This window comes from Thalassophryne amazonica, chromosome 1 (genome assembly GCF_902500255.1).
Source record: "Thalassophryne amazonica chromosome 1, fThaAma1.1, whole genome shotgun sequence".
Taxonomy (NCBI): Eukaryota; Metazoa; Chordata; class Actinopteri; order Batrachoidiformes; family Batrachoididae; genus Thalassophryne; species Thalassophryne amazonica.
The window spans coordinates 162,074,599-162,094,592 of record NC_047103.1 but is presented as its reverse complement, the minus strand read 5'-3'; the positions used below and the strand labels follow the sequence as shown (position 1 = coordinate 162,094,592).

Genomic DNA, 19,994 nt, shown 5'->3' with positions numbered 1-19,994 from the left:
GAAACAAAATTCTCTGGTCTGATGAGACAAAGATTGAACTCTTTGGCATGAATGTCAGCCATAATGTTTGGAGGAAACCAGGCACTATCCCTACAGTCAAGCATGGTGGTGGCAGCATCATGCTGTGGGGATGTTTTTCAGCAGCGGGAACTGGGAGACTAGTCAGGATTGAGGAAAAGATGAATGCAGCAATGTACAGAGACATCCTGGATGAAAACCTGCTCCAGAGCACTCTGACCTCAGACTGGGGAGACAGTTCATCTTTCAGGAGGACAATGACCCTAAGCACACAGCCAAGATATCAAAGGCTTCAGGACAACTCTGTGAATGTTCTTGAGTGGCCCAGCCAGAGCCCAGACCTGAATCTGATTGAACATCTCTGGAGAGATCTGAAAATGGCTGTGTACCGACGCTCCCCATCCAACCTGATGGAGCTTGAGAGGTGCTGCAAAGAGGAATGGACCAAACTGCCCAACGATAGGTGCACCAAGCTTGTGGCATCATATTCAAGAAGACTTGAGGCTGTAATTGCTGCCAAAGGTACATCAACAAAGTATTGAGCAAAGGGTGTGAATACTTATGTAGGCGTGATTTCTTGTTTTTTTTTTTTTTTTTTATAAATTTGCCAAAATTTAAAAAAATAACTTTTGCATGTTGTCATTATGGGGTGTTGTAGAATTATAAGGGAAAAAATTGAATTTATTCCATTTTGGAATAAGGCTTTCTCAGGACAACCTGCCTGAGAAAGGTAAGATCCTGAAGAAGCAGTTAATCTTCCACAGCATGCAAATTTATGAAAAATGCTGGCGTCTCAGACTGGGCAGAGATCGAGTGGAGCACGGTGGAGGATTTCCGCCGCATGCTTGATGTTAACCTGCTGGGCTGCGTTCGGATGTCAGTTGCATTTCTGCCGATGGTTCGTGCCACCAAAGGTGAGCTGCGATGCCACATTTGGCACTCAGTTACCATTTCGATGTTTATTAACAAAGCTGTTTAACCACCACAGGACGGATGGTTTACATGTCGAGCATCTTTGCCTTCTTTAACTGCCTGAACAAGGCGGCATACAGCGTGTCCAAGAGGGCGCTTGAAGTGTTTGCTGACTGCTTACAGGTTGAAATGGCCAGTTTTGAAGTGAAGGTACGTTCACGTTGGAGAACCACAAATCCTTAAAACTGTACCTTCAAACTCCATTAATTTATTCTGTAATCAAACATCACAGATTATTTTGATACGTCGCATGAACTTGTCAGAATTTTTCAAATTTTCTTTTCTTCCAGGTCAGCATCATCCAGCCAGGAAACTTTGGCCGAGCCACCGACATCGTGAAGATGAAGACGGCAAAAGAAATCTGGGACAAGTTTGATGACGAGCGTAAGAAAACTTTCAACTGAGAGTACGTGGTGCTGGCCAATGAGTACTTCATATCCATTTGCAGGTCAGGCTGCAGGAATCCTGAGCCAGTCATCAGAGCCGTGTCTGCTGAGCCCAGAAACCGATTATCTCGTTGTGCCGATGACTGACATGATTTTCTTCCAGCTGTTTCCTTTTCTTCCCAATGCTCTGACTGATGCCATCTTCTCACTCAGCTCCATTTATGCAAAAAGAAAAGTGATGCTTCACTCTTAGCAGGAAGGAAATTACATTAAATGCATTTTATTCACATAATGTTTCAAAATATGAAGCAGCTTTAGCATCTGAGCTAAATGCTAGCTGAGACAAATTATACCTGTCAACATTCACATCTGAACATTCCTTCTGGCCAAACATTTCACAAACAAATCTCTGTGGCTGGTAGGACAGATTCTTGGTTGAAAAAAAGACAAGAATCAAAGAAACTGAATATTTAAAGTACATATACAGTTGTGTTCAAACATTTTTTCACTCATGGTTAGTGGTTCGGTGAAGCCACTTATTGTCAAACAACTGTGATAATACTCTTTTTAAACCATAATGACAACAGAAACTAACCAAATAACCTTGATCAAAAGTTTAGTGCACTTGTGATTTTGGCCTGATAACATGCACACAAGCTAACACAAATGGGTCTGATTGGCTACTAAAGGTAAACATCCTCACCTGCGATCTGTTTGCTTGTAATCAGTGTGTGTGTATAAAAGGTCAGTGAATTTCTGGGCTCTGACAGACCCTTGCATCTTTCATTCGGTGCTGCACTGACGTTTCTGGTTTCTGAGTCATAGGGAAGCAAAAGCATTGTCAAATAAAAGGTAATTGAACTATATAAAACAGGAAAGGGATATAAAAAGATATCCAAGGGACTGAGAATGCCAATCAGCAGTGTTTAAACTAATTAAGAAGTGTAAAATGAGGGATTCTGTTGGAACCAAACCACAGTCAGGTAGGCCAAGAAAAATTTCAGCAACAACCGCCAGGGTGCAGGCTGCATGGTCGAGTCACCAGAAGAAAGCCATTACCAGCGAACAAAGTCATTTGGAGTGATGAGACCAAAATTTAACTTTTTGGGCGCAACCATAAAGGTTACATTTGGAGAGGAGTCAACTAGACCTATGATGGAAGGACATACCTATCTTGTCCAAGCACGGAGGTGGCGCGCTGATGCTTTGGGGATGTGTGACCTACAAAGGCACAGGAAACTTGGTCAAAATTGATGGCAGGATGAATGCAGCATGTTATCAGAAAATAATGGACAAAAATTTGCCCAGAAGCTGCACATGGGTTGCACTTGGATGTTCCAACATGACAGCGATCCAAAACACAAAGCCAAGCTGACCTGTCATTGGCTAGAGCAGAATAAATTGAAGGTTTAGGCCATGGGGCTGTATGTTGTCACTTCGTGGTGACTCTCAAGGGGCGACTTAATTCCTTTTTTATTTCAGCGAGAATGTCATTTTCAAGCAATTTTCAAAAAGGTCCCATGTCAAAAGTTGTTTGGAAGTTTTTAATTAGCCCTTTTTAAATCATACCAATCAGCTTTAGTTTAGACTTTTTAATTATTGGGAAAAGCAGGAAGGATGATTTGAAAAATCTCACAAGTTATTCAGCTGGGTTCAGCGTTGGTTAATGCAATGGCCTTTATTCAGAAAGCACAGAACATTTGGTCAGTTCGCAGACAAGCTTTTGCATGAATTAGTTGGCATGACCACAAAAGTATGGATGCAGTAGGGTGGACTTTGTATGTGATCGCTATCCATCACACAGCATTAAAAACTATGAATGAGAACACAGGGCTGTCAGTGGGGCTCAGGTAGTTGAAATCACTAGGCTTGAGCAAAAAAACACCAAAGCAATTCAAGACGTTCTTGGCTGAGGGTCCAAATAAGGAAAACCTGATTGAATTTCTGTAAGAGTCTTGGGTGTAGTGTGAGCCTCAGGTTTTGGGTCATATGTTCTGGTAATATCACACAAAGATCAGTGTCACTCAGTGTCCGTGGAAATGAAGTTTCTGATCTTTTCTCTGACCATGAGGAATCCGACACAAGATTACCGTTGCCTGCACGTCATACTGCCAGGAACAACACAACAGCTGCTGTCAAAGGTCCTGACACAGACGTCTTTATGTCTCACTGGCAGCAGCTCATGAAATCCCAGCTGCTGACTTAGTCTTCCTCACTGGCTCTGGAGATAACCGTCAAATCATCTGTATCTCCAAGCTTGCTGAAACACTTGGGAAAGAAAAATGCAGAGCACCTCTTGGCGTTCACACATTCACTGGATGTGACTCAGTGAGTGCCTTCAAAGGAAAAGGCAAAGTAAAACCTGACTTACTCCTTAAGTCAGAGGACTTTGTAACCTTGTTTGCTGAGTTGGGCACAGAGTGGGAGACTTCAGAATCTGTCCTACCAAACACAGAGATTTGTTTGTGAAATGTATGGTCAGAAGGAATGTTCAGATGTGAATGTTGCCAGGTATAATTTGTCTTGGCTAACATTTAGCTCAGATTCTCAGTTGCTGCCTCCTAACCAGGATCATCTGCTGCACCATGTGAAAAGGGCAAACTATCAAACAGCGATTCAATGTAGGTCCCTTCTGCCATACATCAATGCTCCATCTCCAGATGGTCATGGTTGGAAGATTGAGGGTGACATTCTTGTATTTGACTGGATGTCAGGTGATCCAGCTCCATCCAATGTCCTGAAAATGGCAGAAGGGTGGTTGCAAGTGTGTGTGCTCTTGCTGCAAAATGAATTTGCTGTGCACTGACTTGTGCAGTGTTCGGATGTTTTGATTACACCCTCCGAATGGGTTAGTGACAGGCAGCACACCTGGTATGACTCGTGTTTGTCTTTAGTTTTATAGTTTATTGTGATTTCAAACAGAACAGACCACAGGTCATAAACCTGAAAACACACAGAAATGAACAAAATTTACAATTATATTAATTGAATATAAATGCAACATCATTTCAATTAAACAATACATTCTACTATTTAGCTCCAAATAATATGACCTTTATTTCTAATTTTTCAAACTTGTATACTTATAATTCTTCTTATGAACCCCATCCAATCTATATTCCCTGGTTTTCTAATCTCCCCCTAACGCAGTAGGCCCTGCAGACTACATTTCCCATCATGCATAGCGTTGAACATGCTTACGCAGAGCGCAGCTCCCTCACGCTCCAACTGGCATGGTGCATAAAGCCCAATTTGACGTTTAGAGACAGCCCTTTAGACTAGCGCGACTCCTTTCGAACCTTATCTGGCCGAGTCTGACATACTCCTCAAACAGTCTTATGGCAGCCTCTCTGAGTTTTGGTGACAGTGGCTCATTCCAAGTGTCCTTGGCTAGGTTGCCTGTGCTGGCTTCTTAAGCATTACTCCTTTCTGTTTAGCAGGTGTGGCAAGACCGACAGGGTCGTAGAAGCAAGCACCCTGGCTTAGAAGTATCTGACGAGTTAAAGGGTTTGGAGTGCTACTTCTCACTTCATCTTCCCGTAAATCAATTCCCGTCCTCATCTTGCCTCGCTTCTTTGAGAAATTGATGGACGTCATCACACGAAGTTTGTCTGTCTCAGGTTCGTAGCCAACCCCCAGTGCTTTACTTTCTTCGTCTCACCAGCCTTTTCACAAAACCCACTGACAGAAATAGTCTGCTACATTATTCAAGTCATCATCCTACCCCCACTCAAACAAGGACTGCCTTATAGCCAAGTCCTTAGAGTATGGCATATCTGTAAAAGGGACGAGGACTTTCAGGTGGAGGCCCACAAGCTCTTCCAAAAATTCATTGAAAGAGGATACCCTAAAACAGGGGTGGGCAATCATGTGCCATGAAGGGCCGAAGCACTGCAGGTTTTCCTTGCTACCAATCATCTCAGCAGGTGATTTCATTAATGTTCAGGTGTTTCAGCAGGTGATTTCATTGACAACCAGGTGTTTATGTTCAAGGGAGAAGCTCATCAGCAACCCACCTGCTGAGGTGATTGGTTGCAAGGAAAACATGCAGTGTCTCGGCCCTAGTTGCCCACCCCTGCCCTAGAAAGACTCTAGATGAGGCATTTGCACGAGTCAATGAGCTAAATAGAAATGACCTTCTGTACAATACCAACACAAAAAAAAAAACAAAAACAGAAAACCTTTTCTTGTGTGTTTAACACCACCTATTCACCACTTGGCCACGCTATTTGTGATGTGGTTAAAAAAACATTGGCATATTTTGTCTGCTGATGACATTGGGAAAGACATTTTCAATACACTGCCACTTTTTTCTTTTTCCAGGGCAAAAAATATCCGGGATTGTCTTGTTCATGCAGACACATAGAGGGGCCAGCCGTACAGAACGTTTGGATAATGCCACTGGTTTTTTCCATGTCGCAATTGTGCTGCCTGCTCCAATACTAAAAAAGTTAAATGTGTTTTTTAGCTTTGTTACAAAAAAGGAATATAGGATCAGAAAATTTATTACATGTAGATCAACTAATGTTTACCTTTTGGTGTGCACTAAATGTGGTATTCAATATGTTGGTAAAACCACCAGACAGTTACGAAGCAGGATTAATGAACACAAGAGCGCCATCCACAGAGAAGATCCCAAATCTGCAGTGGCTAGGCATTTTGCTGATGGCAATCATTCAATTGCAGACTTAGACTTTTGTGGCATTGACTTGATTACTCCAAGCAGATGAGGTGGCAGTACTGACAAATGTTTACTTCAATGTGAATGTAGATATATTTACTACTTGAAAGGGGTGTATGGGGTGTATGGTAGAGGTAGTACCTCTGTTGGGGAGACATGTCGTGCTCTTCGGAGTAGTTCACCCATCTTGGTCCTCACCATGCACTCAGCTCTCCCCTGTGACTCCTAGCAGCTGTTAGCATGCAACAGCAGCCACACCCCGGGCAGCGGCTTCGACTGGCCGGCTGAACCAGTTGGAGGGTAGCTGACAGGTCTAAAACCCTCAGTGAATTCAGGCTTGTCTACCCTTGCATGCGAAGACTGGATCCGGCGGACTGCGCGGAGGAAACCAACTGATTGGTTCATCGGGCAGAAAGGCGGACCCAGCAAAGCGCTGTGGAGCGTGAACAGGGCACAGTAAGACACTAAGGACACTGTTGGCCATCCACTGCATCCCGAGCCATCTCCAGCCGTCCTGACTATGTCTTGCCACTGGACACAGATGGGCCGGGATAAGAGAGTGAGGCTGACGACTGTGCGCAACTCTCCCTCACTTAAATCCAAGTCACGTGCAAGTCATGACTCCACCCTCCACACACCACCACACACCCACCACCGTAATAATAATAATTAAAAAAACAAAAAAAAAACACAAGTCCTGTGGCAATGGGCGAGTGGCGAAGCAGCAGGTGCGGATACACTGGGAGCTGTAGTCACAAACCTGCACACAGGCGGCCCAGGGCATAGGGTCGCTCTCTACTGGGCTGAAGTAGCAGTGGAGTTCGGCAGCCCCCTGGGCGACTGAGCAGCCCTGTTTAGGATCGCTGTGCTCACCTCCATGGAGGAAGGGGCTAGAAAAGGTGCCTCAAACATAGCCTGCTTCAAACTCACACCGGTAAGCATACCGCGGCTTGCGGGGATCCCACTCAGCGGTCATAACCCAGCAAAAAAGAAAGTGAAGGTATTAAAGCTTGGTACATGGAATGTGCGAACCCTGCTGGATAACATCAAAGCAGACAGGCCAGAAAGAAGAACGGCGCTAGTGGCCAGGGAACTAGCTCGCTACAACGTGGACATAGCGGCACTCAGTGAAACACGCCTTGCGGACAAGGGCCAGCTCACAGAGCAAGGTGGCGGATACACATTCTTCTGGAGCGGTCGCAGCAGCGCTGAACGGCGAGAAGCAGGAGTTGGCTTTGCCATCAAGTCCCATCTCGCAAGGAATCTTGCCAAGCTTCCAGAGGGCATCAATGAACGACTGATGATTCTTCAGCTCCCGCTGGGGGGGAAGAAGAATGCGAATGATTAGCGCATATGCCCCCACCATGACAAACTCTGAAGACACCAAGGACAAGTTCTACGAAGAACTCGACACCCTTATTGCAGCAGTCCCACAGTCCGAGAAACTTTTTGTCCTCGGGGACTTCAATGCTAGAGTAAGGGTCGACCACCAGACCTGGGATGGAGCCATTGGAAGACATGGCATTGGCAAGTGCAACAGCAACGGACTGCTGCTTCTCAAAACCTGTGCTGCACACGACCTCATTATCACCAATACCCTGTTCCGCCTTCTCTGTGGCCTCTTCATCCTCCAATTCTCGCAGGGCCATGGCATAATCAAGTCCTGCGTCCGTAACTTTGGCGTGTTCCTCTTTAAAGTTTCTCCACTCGCTCTTGAGCTCATTCTCTTCTTCTACCCGCAAGATGAGATGGTTGGATCTTTTGGTGAATGCAGTCTGGGCCACTATACGCTTTTGTCTTAGCCTGTCCATTTTCTCCTCTTCTATCATGTTGTTAGTTTGTCTTCTTCTATAGCTACAGGTTAACAGTTGAGCAGAAAGTGTATGGAAAGTCCGGGCTCTGTACTGGCTTCAAACCAGGCCACAATGTTGACTGGTAGCCGTTGGTTTATGACTGTTCGGATGTTTTGATTACACCCTCCAAATGGGTTAGTGACAGGCAGCACACCTGGTATGACTCGTGTTTGTCTTTAGTTTTATAGTTTATTGTGATTTCAAACAGAACAGACCACAGGTCATAAACCTGAAAACACACAGAAATGAACAAAATTTACAATTATATTAATTGAATATAAATGCAACATCATTTCAATTAAACAATACATTCTACTATTTAGCTACAAATAATGACCTTTATTTCTAATTTCTCATACTTGCATACTTATAATTCTTCTTATGAACCCCATCCAATCTATATTCCCTGGTTTTCTAATCTCCCACTGACGCAGTAGACCCCGCAGACTACATTTCCCATCATGCATAGTGCTGAACATGCTTACGCAGAGCGCAGCTCCCTCGCGCTCCAACTGGCACGGTGCATAAAGCCCAATTTGACGCTTAGAGACAGCCCTTTAGACTAGCGCAACTCCTTTACAGCCTACCACGCTATCGTCCGCTACATTATTCAGCTTGGTAATCACCAAATACACAGTTTTGGCTGCAGCTAATATGGCTAACCGAGAGCACGCTCCCCACACGCCAGGCACCACACGTGATGCAATTTAACAAACTTTCTTTTGTGCTACATGGACATAGCGCAGTAAAGTAAATAATTACAAACTAACTGTGCTCTAAACTGCTTCTAAAGCAAGGTACATTAGCAATTGGTGGCTTTCAGTACACATTTCAGTTTACAAGTTGCTACATACCAACAGCATCTGATTCAGAATCCCACTCTGATTCAGATGATGATGATGATGATGGTGAATGAAGACATGGTCAAGAGGAGCAACTGTAATGCTTACTTTTACTCATTACTGAACAATTCAGCACAGAAGATTTGCTTATTTCAACTTAGTTAACCATTGTGGGCAACCCTTTGAGATGGTATTTGGCTTTTGCAATGTAAAATAATTTAATTTGATAAGCAAACTCACCATATATTTACAAATAATTGAGAAACTGTTCCCAGCAGAAGCTGTGTCCTTTTCCATCGATAATTTCTTGATGCAATATTTTTTTGCTATGGTGGTAAAAAACATCAATTCTTGTCTTGGAAAATTCTTGTGATTTTGGTCCACCACAATTTTGTCCAGGGACATTTTGGAGCATATCCTTGATTTCCAGTAATGTAATGTCCACCTTGTTTCAAGGTTTGTGGAATTAGATGTCTATTATAATCAGTTTAAACCAAGGCACAATGAACATTTACTAGTAATTGGGAAGTCCACTGTGTCCTTCATGATATCACAACTAGGGGGCAGTCTTTTTAAATTTTGTTAAATTTATTCTATGACAATAAAAGGCATCTTATCTTATCTTACCTCCCTATTACACAATACTGTCAGTGGTCAGAACAGTGGTTATGATACATCTCTACACTGTTACTTTAAAATGTGAATAAAATGTTATCTATTGATTCTAAATCATTCTTTGTATTTTTCTTTAGGCATTTTTGCATCTCATGGATATACCGCTAATTGATGGCTAATTACTAATTAAGGAGCAACTATTTTTGTGGGAACTCTGCACTTTCTGATAGTCCTGACTACTACAGAAAATCAAGTGGAGTTCTCTTGCCCCTTGAAAATCACCACCAAGTCAAAAATTAATCCCCGGACAGATTTGGCCCCATGGTGTAGTTCTGGAGTGGCCATCTCAGTCTCCTGACTTCAATATCATTGAGCCACTCTGGGGAGATCGCAAACATGCAGATCATGCAAGACAACCCAGGAATTTATAGGAACTGAAGGCTTTTTGCCAAGAAGAATGGGCAGCTTTACCATTAGAGAAAGTAAAGAGCCTCGTCCACAACGACCACAAAAGACTCCAAGTTGTCACTGATGTTAAAGAGGGAAACACACTGTATTAAGAACTGGGGTATATAAACTTTTGATCAGGGTCATCTGGGTAGTTTCTGTTGTCATTGGGTAGGGCGTGTTGTCAGACTGCACTCTACTGGTGGTTGGCTCTCACTGTGGTATTGTATCACTTCCTGTTCCGGAGCACAGCGGTGTTTTGCTGTATCTGTTAGCTGTTTAATCTGCGTAGTTAGATTGATCTAGATAACGATTTATTTCATCATTCATTCATTTGAAAGCTTGACTCTTAGTCTTGTCCATCCAAATTGGAAGTCTCAAAAACCAGTTTTATTTGTTATTATCTATCGTCCACCTGGTCGTTACTGTGAGTTTCTTTGTGATTTTGCAGACCTTTTGTCTGACTTAGTGCTTAGCTCAGATAATTATAGTGGGTGATTTTAACATCCACATAGATGCTGAGAATGACCTCAACACTGCATTTAATCTATTATTAGACTCAGTTGGCTTCACTCAAAATGTAAATGAGCCCACCCACCACCTTAGCCACACTTTAGATCTTGTTCTGACATATGGCATAGAAATTGAAGCCTTAACAGTATTCCATGAAAACCCCTTTTTGTCTGATCATTTCTTAATAACATTTACATTTACTTTAATGGACTACCACGCAGTGAGGAATAAGCTTCATTACAGTAGAAGTCTTTCTGAAAGTGCTGTAACTAGGTTTAAGGATATGATTCCTTCTTTGTTATGTTCTTCAATGCCATATACCAACACAGTGCAGAGTAGCTACCTAAACTCTGTGAGTGAGATAGATTATCTCATCAATAGCTTTACACCCTCATTGAGCACAACTTTGGATGCTGTAGCTCCTCTGAAAAAGAGAGCCTTAAATCAGAAGTGCCTGACTCCGTGGTTTAACCCACAAACTCGCAGCTTAAAGCAGATAACCCGTAAGCTGGAGAGGAAATGGCGTCTCACTAATTTAGAAGATCTTCATTTAGCCTGGAAAAAGTGTCTGTTGCTCTATAAAAAAAAGCCCTCCGTAAAGCTAGGACATCTTACTATTCATCACCAATTGAAGAAAATAAGAACAACCCCAGGTTTCTTTTCAGCACTGTAGTCAGGCTGACAGAGTCAGAGCTCTACTGAGCCGAGTATTCCTTTAACTAGTAATGACTTCATGACTTTCTTTGCTAATAAAATTTTAACTATTAGAGAAAAAAATTATTCATAACCATCCCAAAGATATATCTTTATGTTTGACTGCTTTCAGTAATGCTGGTATTTGGTTAGACTCTTTCTCTCCGATTGTTCTGTCTGAGTTACTTTCATTAGTCACTTCCTCCAAACCATCAACATGTCTATTAGACCCCATTCCTACCAGGCTGCTCAAGGAAGCCCTACCGTTAATTAATGCTTTGATCTTAAATATGATCAGTCTATCTTTATTAGTTGGCTATGTACCACAGGCTTTTAAGGTGGCAGTAATTAAACCATTACTTAAAAAGCCATCACTTGACCCAGCTATCTTAGCTAATTATAGGCCAATCTCCAACCTTCCTTTTCTCTCAAAAATTCTTGAAAGGGTAGTTGTAAAACAGCTAACTGATCATCTGCAGAGGAATGGTCTATTTGAAGAGTTTCAGTCAGGTTTCAGAATTCATCATAGTACAGAAACAGCATTAGTGAAGGTTACAAATGATCTTATGGCCTCAGACAGTGGACTCATCTCTGTGCTTGTCCTGTTAGACCTCAGTGCAGCTTTTGATACTGTTGACCATAAAATTTTATTACAGAGATTAGAGCATGCCATGGGTATTAAGACACTGCGCTGCGGTGGTTTGATTCATATTTATCTAATAGATTACAATTTGTTCATGTAAATGGTGCGTCTTCTTCAGGGACTAAGGTTAATTATGGAGTTCCACAGGTTCTGTGCTAGGACCGATTTTATTCACTTTATACATGCTTCCCTTAGGCAGTATTATTAGAAAGCATTGCTTAAATTTTCATTGTTATGCAGATGATACCCAGCTTTATCTATCCATGAAGCCAGAGGACACACACCAATTAGTTAAACTGCAGGAATGTCTTTCAGACATAAAGACATGGATGACCTCTAATTTCCTGAAGTTATTGTACTAGGCCCCACAAATCTTAGAAACATGGTGTCTAACCAGATCCTTGCTGTGGATGGCATTACCCTGACCTCCAGTAATACTGTGAGAAATCTTGTCCTTCTTGTCCTATGTCCTTCAATGCGCATATTAAGCAAATATGTAGGACTGCTTTTTTGCAATATCTCTAAAATTAGAAAGCCTTGTCTCAGAGTGATGCTGAAAAGCTAATTCATGCATTTATTTCTTCTAGGCTGGACTATTGTAATTCATTATTATCAGGTTGTCCTAAAAGTTCCCTGAAAAGCCTTCAGTTAATTAAAAATGCTGCAGCGAGAGTGCTGACAGGGACTAGGAGAGAGCATATTTCACCCATATTGGCTTCTTTTCATTGGCTCCCTGTTAATTCCAGAATAGAATTTAAAATTCTTCTTCTTACTTATAAGGTTTTGAATAATCAGGTCCCATCTTATCTTAGGGACCTCATAGTACCACATCACCCCAATAGAGCGCTTCGCTCTCAGACTGCAGGCTTACTTGTAGTTCCTAGGGTTTTTAAGAGTAGAATGGGAGTTTTTTTTCCTTTCCACTGTTGCCAAGTGCTTGCTCATAGGGGGTCGTTTTGACCGTTGGGGTTTTTCTGTAATTATTGTATGGCTTTTGCCTTACAATATAAAGCGCCTTGGGGCAACTGTTTGTTGTGATTTGGCGCTATATAAATAAAATTGATTTGATTTGATTATGATTTAAAAAGAGTAAACACAGTTGTTTGACAATAAATGACTTTACCCAACTAATAACCATGAGTGAACAAAAAGATTTTATCATTCATATTCTCTGAAAAACTGAAAAGAGGAAGAAAAACAAAATCCTGCCATCGTATGCAAACATTTGAGCACAACTGTGTGTGCGTGTATGTGTGTGTGTTCCTATTGATCTTCACCCAGGCGCACAAAACTTTCTTTGTGATTTTGTAAAAAAAAAAAAAAAAAGCCTTCATGTGCAGCTAATATGTATATGTTGTGGGCATGAACGAGCGAAGCTCTTCAGCATCTCACCATGCCATTTAGGACAATGTTGTCCGGTTTGTGGCTTCTTCTCCAATGGGCAGACCTTTTGTGCCATTTCCGGTTTGTGGCTTTTTACGACAATGTTGTCCGGTTTGTGGCTTCTTCTCCAATGGGCAGATCTTTTGTGCCATTTCTGGTTTGTGGCTTTTTACGACAATGTTGTCCGGTTTGTAGCTTCTTCTCCAATGGGCAGATTTTTTTGTGCTATTTCCACTTTGTGGCTTCGTCTACCATAGAGCAAGCTGCGCAGCGCTAAGTTCGTAATATGTATATGTCACAGACATGAATGAGCAAAGTTTTTACGACAATGTTGTCCGGTTTATGGCCTCTTCTGCAATGGGCAGATTTTTTTGTGCCTTTTCCGATTTGTGGTTTCGTCTACCATAGAGCAAGCTGCGCAGCGCGAAGCTCGTAATATGTATGTCGCAAACATGAATGAGCAAAGTTTTTACAACAATGTTGTCCAGTCTGTGGCTTCACGGCTTCGTCTACCATCGGTTTGTGGCTTTTTACGACGATGTTCTCCGGTTTGTGCCTTTGTCTACCATAGAAACAAACAAACAAAAAAATCGCCAGTTCTAAGGCTGTGGATGAACTTTTCATCTGTGAGTATGATTGAAATGGAAAGAAATTAACAATAATTTGAAGAGTTCTATCCCTTATTCCAGCATATAGGCAAAGATAATAATAATAATATGTGGCTTATGTGTAGCCACATGTTGAGTATCATGTTGGATGAACTATTTTAAGACATTAGGTCTACTTGTGCATTGTTTTGGAGCTTTAGGCATTGTTGCTACGAGCTTTATTACTAATATTAAGCTGGAGCTTGTGTAATAAATATTGTCCTTGAGAGGGAAAAACATCTCTCCTATACCTAGTTAAGTAGTGTTTTATTCTTTCAGTGTAACTATAAAAAAAAATCCACTATTGCTATATTATCCATCATGACTTTTGTTATCCATCCAATTTTGTTCTTGTTCACTGTATATATATATATGAGCGGATGCCAAAACGTTTTGAGGCTCGCACATTTTTCCCAGTCGGATATTATAGTGCATCACACCTGATCTACATCAGTGCCTTAGCTACTTATTTCATGAAGGATCATATTGCTCACTTCAATTGTTGAGTCATAACACTGTGTGGAAGACACACACCCTCCAGTGTCAGTCGTGGCATTCTGCTTCACCAGGACAACACACCAGTCCACAGCAGCCGGGTTGGCATGGACACTGCACGAGTGTGACTATGAACTTCTTCCTCACCCACCCTATTCTCCAGACCTATCCCCTAGTGACTTCCACCTCTTTCCCAGGCTGAAAAAATACCTTCGGGGCCAGAGATTTGAGAATGACGATGAGCTGACTGCTGCAGTGGCGGGCTGGATAGGGGACCAAGATGCAGAGTTCTACCGATCGGGTATCAATGACTGGTAATTAGATGGAACAAGTGCATGGAGTTGGGAAGGGGACTATGTTGAAAAATACATTATAAATCAAAATATCTTGCTCTTTCTGATAGAAGCTCAAAACTTTTTGATATCCCCTCGTAAATATATCGATAAGCTTGCGGATGATTTCACAAAACTTGTACAAACGTTGATTAAAGAAACATAATATTTAGAATTGAGTATCTGTTCCAGTGAGATATGAGTCACTGAGAATAAAAGGGGGAGAAAGTGTCAAAGTAATAAAAGAAAGAAAGTAAATAAATCAAATAGCTAATCACGGCAGACAGATTAGGAGGGATGATCAACTGGAGAACAAAAATAAGGACATGAGAGAATCAGTTCAGTTATTACTTGAAATTGTTGACGCTCTAATAAGCCGTCTTTGTGCGGTCCGTATAACGTGTGAGTGGTAAGATGGCCGCCTGTTTGGTTCAGCGGTTTGTACGGAGTGTGTGGGCCAATGAGCGATCCAGTGTTCTACTCAGATCAGTGGGCCGTCTCCTCTGTAGATATGACGATCTCTGGAAGCTGAAGAAAACGTCAATTCACTGCTGCAGAAATTATACAGAAATGAAGACGTTTATAAATATTATAATTCCATTTCTGTTAATAAACGCCTCTAAATTCTACAAACTGGAGCTTTAGTATGACACTGTGCATTTTTAACATTGAAGGTGAAGCTGAGAGTCCTGATTTAAATCATGTTTTTTTTATATTAGCATTTTGCAAAACAGGATTTCTGTGGTCAGTGGTGAGTAAAGCACACAGAGACTCGATGACTAACAATGTTTCATACAAGTCCAGATTTACAACGTGAACTTTCCCTTTAAACTATTTAAACATCAGCTGTCACTTTTATGTCTGTACGAACAGATTCGGTTTTTTGTGTCGTCACTGTACTGATCTGAAGCCGCCTCAAAACAAACAAACAAACAAACAAACACTTTTTAATCTTTATTTCAGCATCATAGAGACAAGTAATTTAAAACAATGAAACCTTTTCTAGGTCTGGATGAGAACAGTTCGTGTTGTAATGTCACTTAAAAATTCACTGTGAGACGACAAAACAAGCAGCATTCAGATGGTGAATAAAACATATTCAATAATGGACGGACACGCGGTTCCTGTCCCAGCTGGACGTGTTTGCTCTGACATACAATGAATACTGTGTTTGGATTTGATTTTTTTCAGCACAGTGGATTCAGGTTCACAGTGTTCACGACTTCACTGGAAGAATTGAAACATTCTGGTGCACTACAAAGGCGTTTGCTGCCATTAAATATCCCGCTGTAGGTGAAAGACACTGCAAAGTTTAATCCACAGAAGAAGTTTTATCTCATTGTGACTATTAGATTTCACAGAACATCTTCTCTGGCTCCACTTTTTAGAGGTCTGACAAATTTTTACTTTATGTTTGCTTAAAGACAGATGGATTAATCATCATAAAAACCTTTTAATATCTGTGGATCTAATCGATTTCTGTGTTAGACAGAATGACTCAGCACAGTGCTGCACTTGGAACATTTATGCCTCTATGTGTGAGGCGCCAGTGTGTTTTTCCAGGAGAAGAAGAGCTAGCAGCTCATGTAGCTGTGGTGCTCTGATCGCTTCCGCCATCTTTTATGATAAAATAATGCTGAATTTATGTGGAAATGATTGCTGTACAAAAGCTTCAGATATCTGTCGCTGAGATAGATGATGGACTGGTGTGCAGTTTGAAGCAGAAACAAGGTGATAATCGGTGAACCGCGGCTGATGACGCATGCACAGTAAAGGCAGGGCGGGCCAATTTTTAGGGGGCACCGTTCGGTCTGCGACACTGGACTCAAGCAGCTGGGAAGAAAAAGGGAAATGGCAGATGGGTGGGGATGGACTGGTGGAAATGCATGATCCCAGACCAGACCTGACCTGCAAGGATGAGGGATCAATAAAATCAAGATTTGTTGAAAAGTACTTTTTTCTTGTCGCTTCCTTTTTGATTGATTTTAGACAACCAAGTTGAATTTCATTTTTATCTGACTGACTTTGATTTTGCTTATATTTGTGCTTCACTATTCATTTCTCAACGTTTCCACGGTGCGTTACTGATTGTAACAGTGCTCGACCAGGCATGAGGCAGTGATGTTTATCTGTATTTACAGTGTGTAAAAAAACAAAAACATAACAGCACTTGAAACTGCAACTAACAGGAAAAAGTCACAAACTTGCGTGGCACAACAGTTCAGATCAGTTTTTGTATCCAAGTGCCTCCATTGTGTCCACAGTGTCTCCATTTTTCCCACTTCACCTTCCCAAAACACAGCAGCCCTACTATCCAACAGCATGGCGGGGCTGACTGATCCAATCAGGTTTCGACTTTCCCGTAGGTCCCCTCGGGTGGCCGGTACTGTTTGGGGAAGGCCTTGAGTTGCAGTGCGTTAAAAGCGTACTTTCGACATCCGACGTTCTTCAAGGTGTTTTCCTCGCCTGCAGCCCTCGCTGAGGAAACACGAGACAGACAGAACGTCAGACACGGGATCAGACATCATCAGAATCAGAAGGGCCTCAAAAACAATCATAAACTTATCTGATACAACGTCAAGCAGCACCAGTGTTGTGCTGCATTCACATGTTGATGGTAAACCAGACGTTCTGTAGTTTTCAACGAGAAGATGACAGAAAATTCTAGAACCACTGCTTATAAACGCATCATCCATGCACGATGACACCATTTCCCATCAAACATTAAAATTTTGCAGCTAGCTGTTGACGCCTGTGGTAGCAACAACTAAAAACTGGATGTTGTCTTAACTTTAATGATTGGGAAAAACTTAAAGTTACATTTAATGCCACTAAAATATTTTTTTAAAAAGCATAGAGTAAAAGGTTGCTGTTTTAACATAACATCTGTGCATAATACTAAAACTTAAGTGTATTTTTCAGTTAAGTAAATCACTGCCTATGTTGCTTATTCAGAAAAAAAACCCTCAAATCATCTCCTGCTGTAGGTTCTGCTGCTGATGGTCATTCTGATAGTTTTTCTACAGTCAACATGTGAATGCAGCGTGTGCTCGACCTTACCCTTATGAAGCGTCTTGGGGTTACTGATGTTGTGATTTGGCGTTACATAAATAAATCAAATTAAATGCAGCATCAGAAGTCATGGTAAAAAATTAAGATGTTTTGGACTTTTTTTTCCACAAAAGCTTTTTTGTGAAGGAAAGCAAACATGGCTGTAAATCTGACTGGATTTTACATCAATCGGCTCAACTATCACAAATTTATTTACTGTGTGCCAAAATTTCTGTTGTTGCAAAGTTATTTTGTAATTCTGACTTGCCAACAACTGAGGACTGCGTGAGCCGGGATGGTTTTAAATTTAATAGAGTATGACTAACCCGTCTGCTGTATCACATACATAAAAAAAAAAAAACACACAACAAAAACAACACTGCGGCAGACAGACCTAATGACGAAAACCAAATTAACCAATGTACAAGTTGTTAACCCTGTGATAAGCTCAATATCACGATTTATATCAATCATTGGCCACTGGTTAAATGTTTTAAGTAACTAAATGCTGTGAAATGTCTAATATTTATCAGTAAAATGGTTGGTCAGATATTTTTATTTAAGAATAAGAAAGAACTTTATTAATCCTGAAAGAGAAATATGCTGTCACTTGATAACTGTAGCTTTCATTTTGATGAATATATTTTCTTTAGGAAAGTTAATGACATGAAGAAGGTCAGACTGCATTTTTAAAATAAAAATTCTACAGTGCTTAACCCTCTGGGGTCCGAGGGCATTTTTTTTTTAGACAATTCACTCGCCTGGCATAAATGTTTTATTATTGCTGTTAACAGCTCTCCCTGCATCCCACAATCAAGTTTTATGTCTCTTTTTTTCCAGGACAACCTGTACTTTCATAATAAATATGCTTTTGTTGTGTTTTATAAGTGTAATAAAGGTTTACAATCAGAAATAAGAAAGGAAAAAGTAAAGCGGGAAATAATTTTCCACACACATTTATTCAAAACACACAGCAAACTATAACAAACAACGGTTTTGACACTTTATAAAGGTAATTTCAAAAGAGAAAAAGAACTAAACTGCTGCTCAGTGGTCCAAAGTCCTCTTTTGAGATAAAAGTAAATTTTGCATTTCATTTGTCAAAGTCAAAGTGTACTTTATTGTCAAAAATCTATGTAACAGGGTTAACACAGAAGATTGAAATTTCATTTGACCAGTCTCCAATGTGTAGTTAAACTAACATATAGATAAGACATTGACAATAATCTCTCACACACACACACACACACACACATGGACAGACGGACGAATGAACTGACCAACAGAGTCCTGATAATGAGCAAGAACGACAGCCTGCACAGTTACAACAAATCAGTAGATGTGAAAAACATCAGAATGTAACGTTTTAATCACACAAATAAGTAAAACCAGCAGTGAGGCTGAAGCTCGCCGACACAAACAGCTGATCAGAAAACTTGAGCAAATATTTGGAGGCAAAAAGTAAAAACATGGAAATCTGCACCAGATATTTTTGAAACAATAGATCACAATAGTCTGAGCTCTCCTTCAACAAAATCTAATCAACAGATATCCTAACAGATATCCACCAAATACTATCATCATTACTATTATCATCAACATCATTACAGTGTGAATGTCTTTATAAGATAAGAAAGAAACACAAACAGTTCCTGGAGAACCAGATCCAATCCAGAATTTAAAAGAAAATTTGAGTTGTTCTTTGGGTCGACTTTGTTCCTGCACATAGTTTCATGAAATGTGCAATTAAAAAAAAAAAAAAAAAAAAAAAAATCTATATCTCAAACCCACTCAGGTGTTATGATCCACTGACACAAAGACTACAGATCCGAGGCAACAGAACAGGGCCCGACAAGACTGGATGTTGATCCCAGATTTGGGCTCTATGTTCTCAGAAGGGAACATGTTAAAATCCTTTAGTGCAAATAACGGTGAAAGAAGACAAATATCTCCAAATGTCCCAATAACTGACAGACATATGTAGAAAGAAATCCTGTGTGAGTGAGCGAGCCAATGGACAGGTTGAGACACTTTCTTTTGTAAAGAGAATAAAGAGTGTGAACATTTTTTAAAACGTAACTGCAAATTAAATGTCTAAACATAACAGTTACATGACTAAAACAACATAAATGGGCACATTACAGCAAAAGCACTGCGATGTGAAGATGTAATATTCTGACAGTTGTTGCACAAACACTTTAAACATGTCATTTATAGATATACTTATACAGTATTCTGCTTTGTAATAAGACAATACAGAGCAGTTGTTAAGCATACAAGCATGTAAATACAGCGGCAGTACACACAAATATATTCTTTGATACAACTTGAATAAAAAAGAAAAAAGTATCACCCTCTTGTGGAGGATTATATCATTACATCTGTTCACGTTGGTGAAATAAAGATAAAATGTTTCAAAAAGC

General features: G+C 40.8%; 1 protein-coding gene across 1 annotated transcript; it reads left to right on the top strand.

Moving 5' to 3' along the window:
* The first annotated feature begins 793 nt into the window (after positions 1-793).
* Positions 794-1,629, top strand: zgc:113142 (uncharacterized protein LOC503524 homolog). The gene is given in 4 exon segments (XM_034179673.1): positions 794-932; positions 1,007-1,140; positions 1,281-1,499; positions 1,501-1,629. Coding segments are annotated over 4 exon segments (621 nt in total).
* The last annotated feature ends 18,365 nt before the right edge of the window (positions 1,630-19,994 follow it).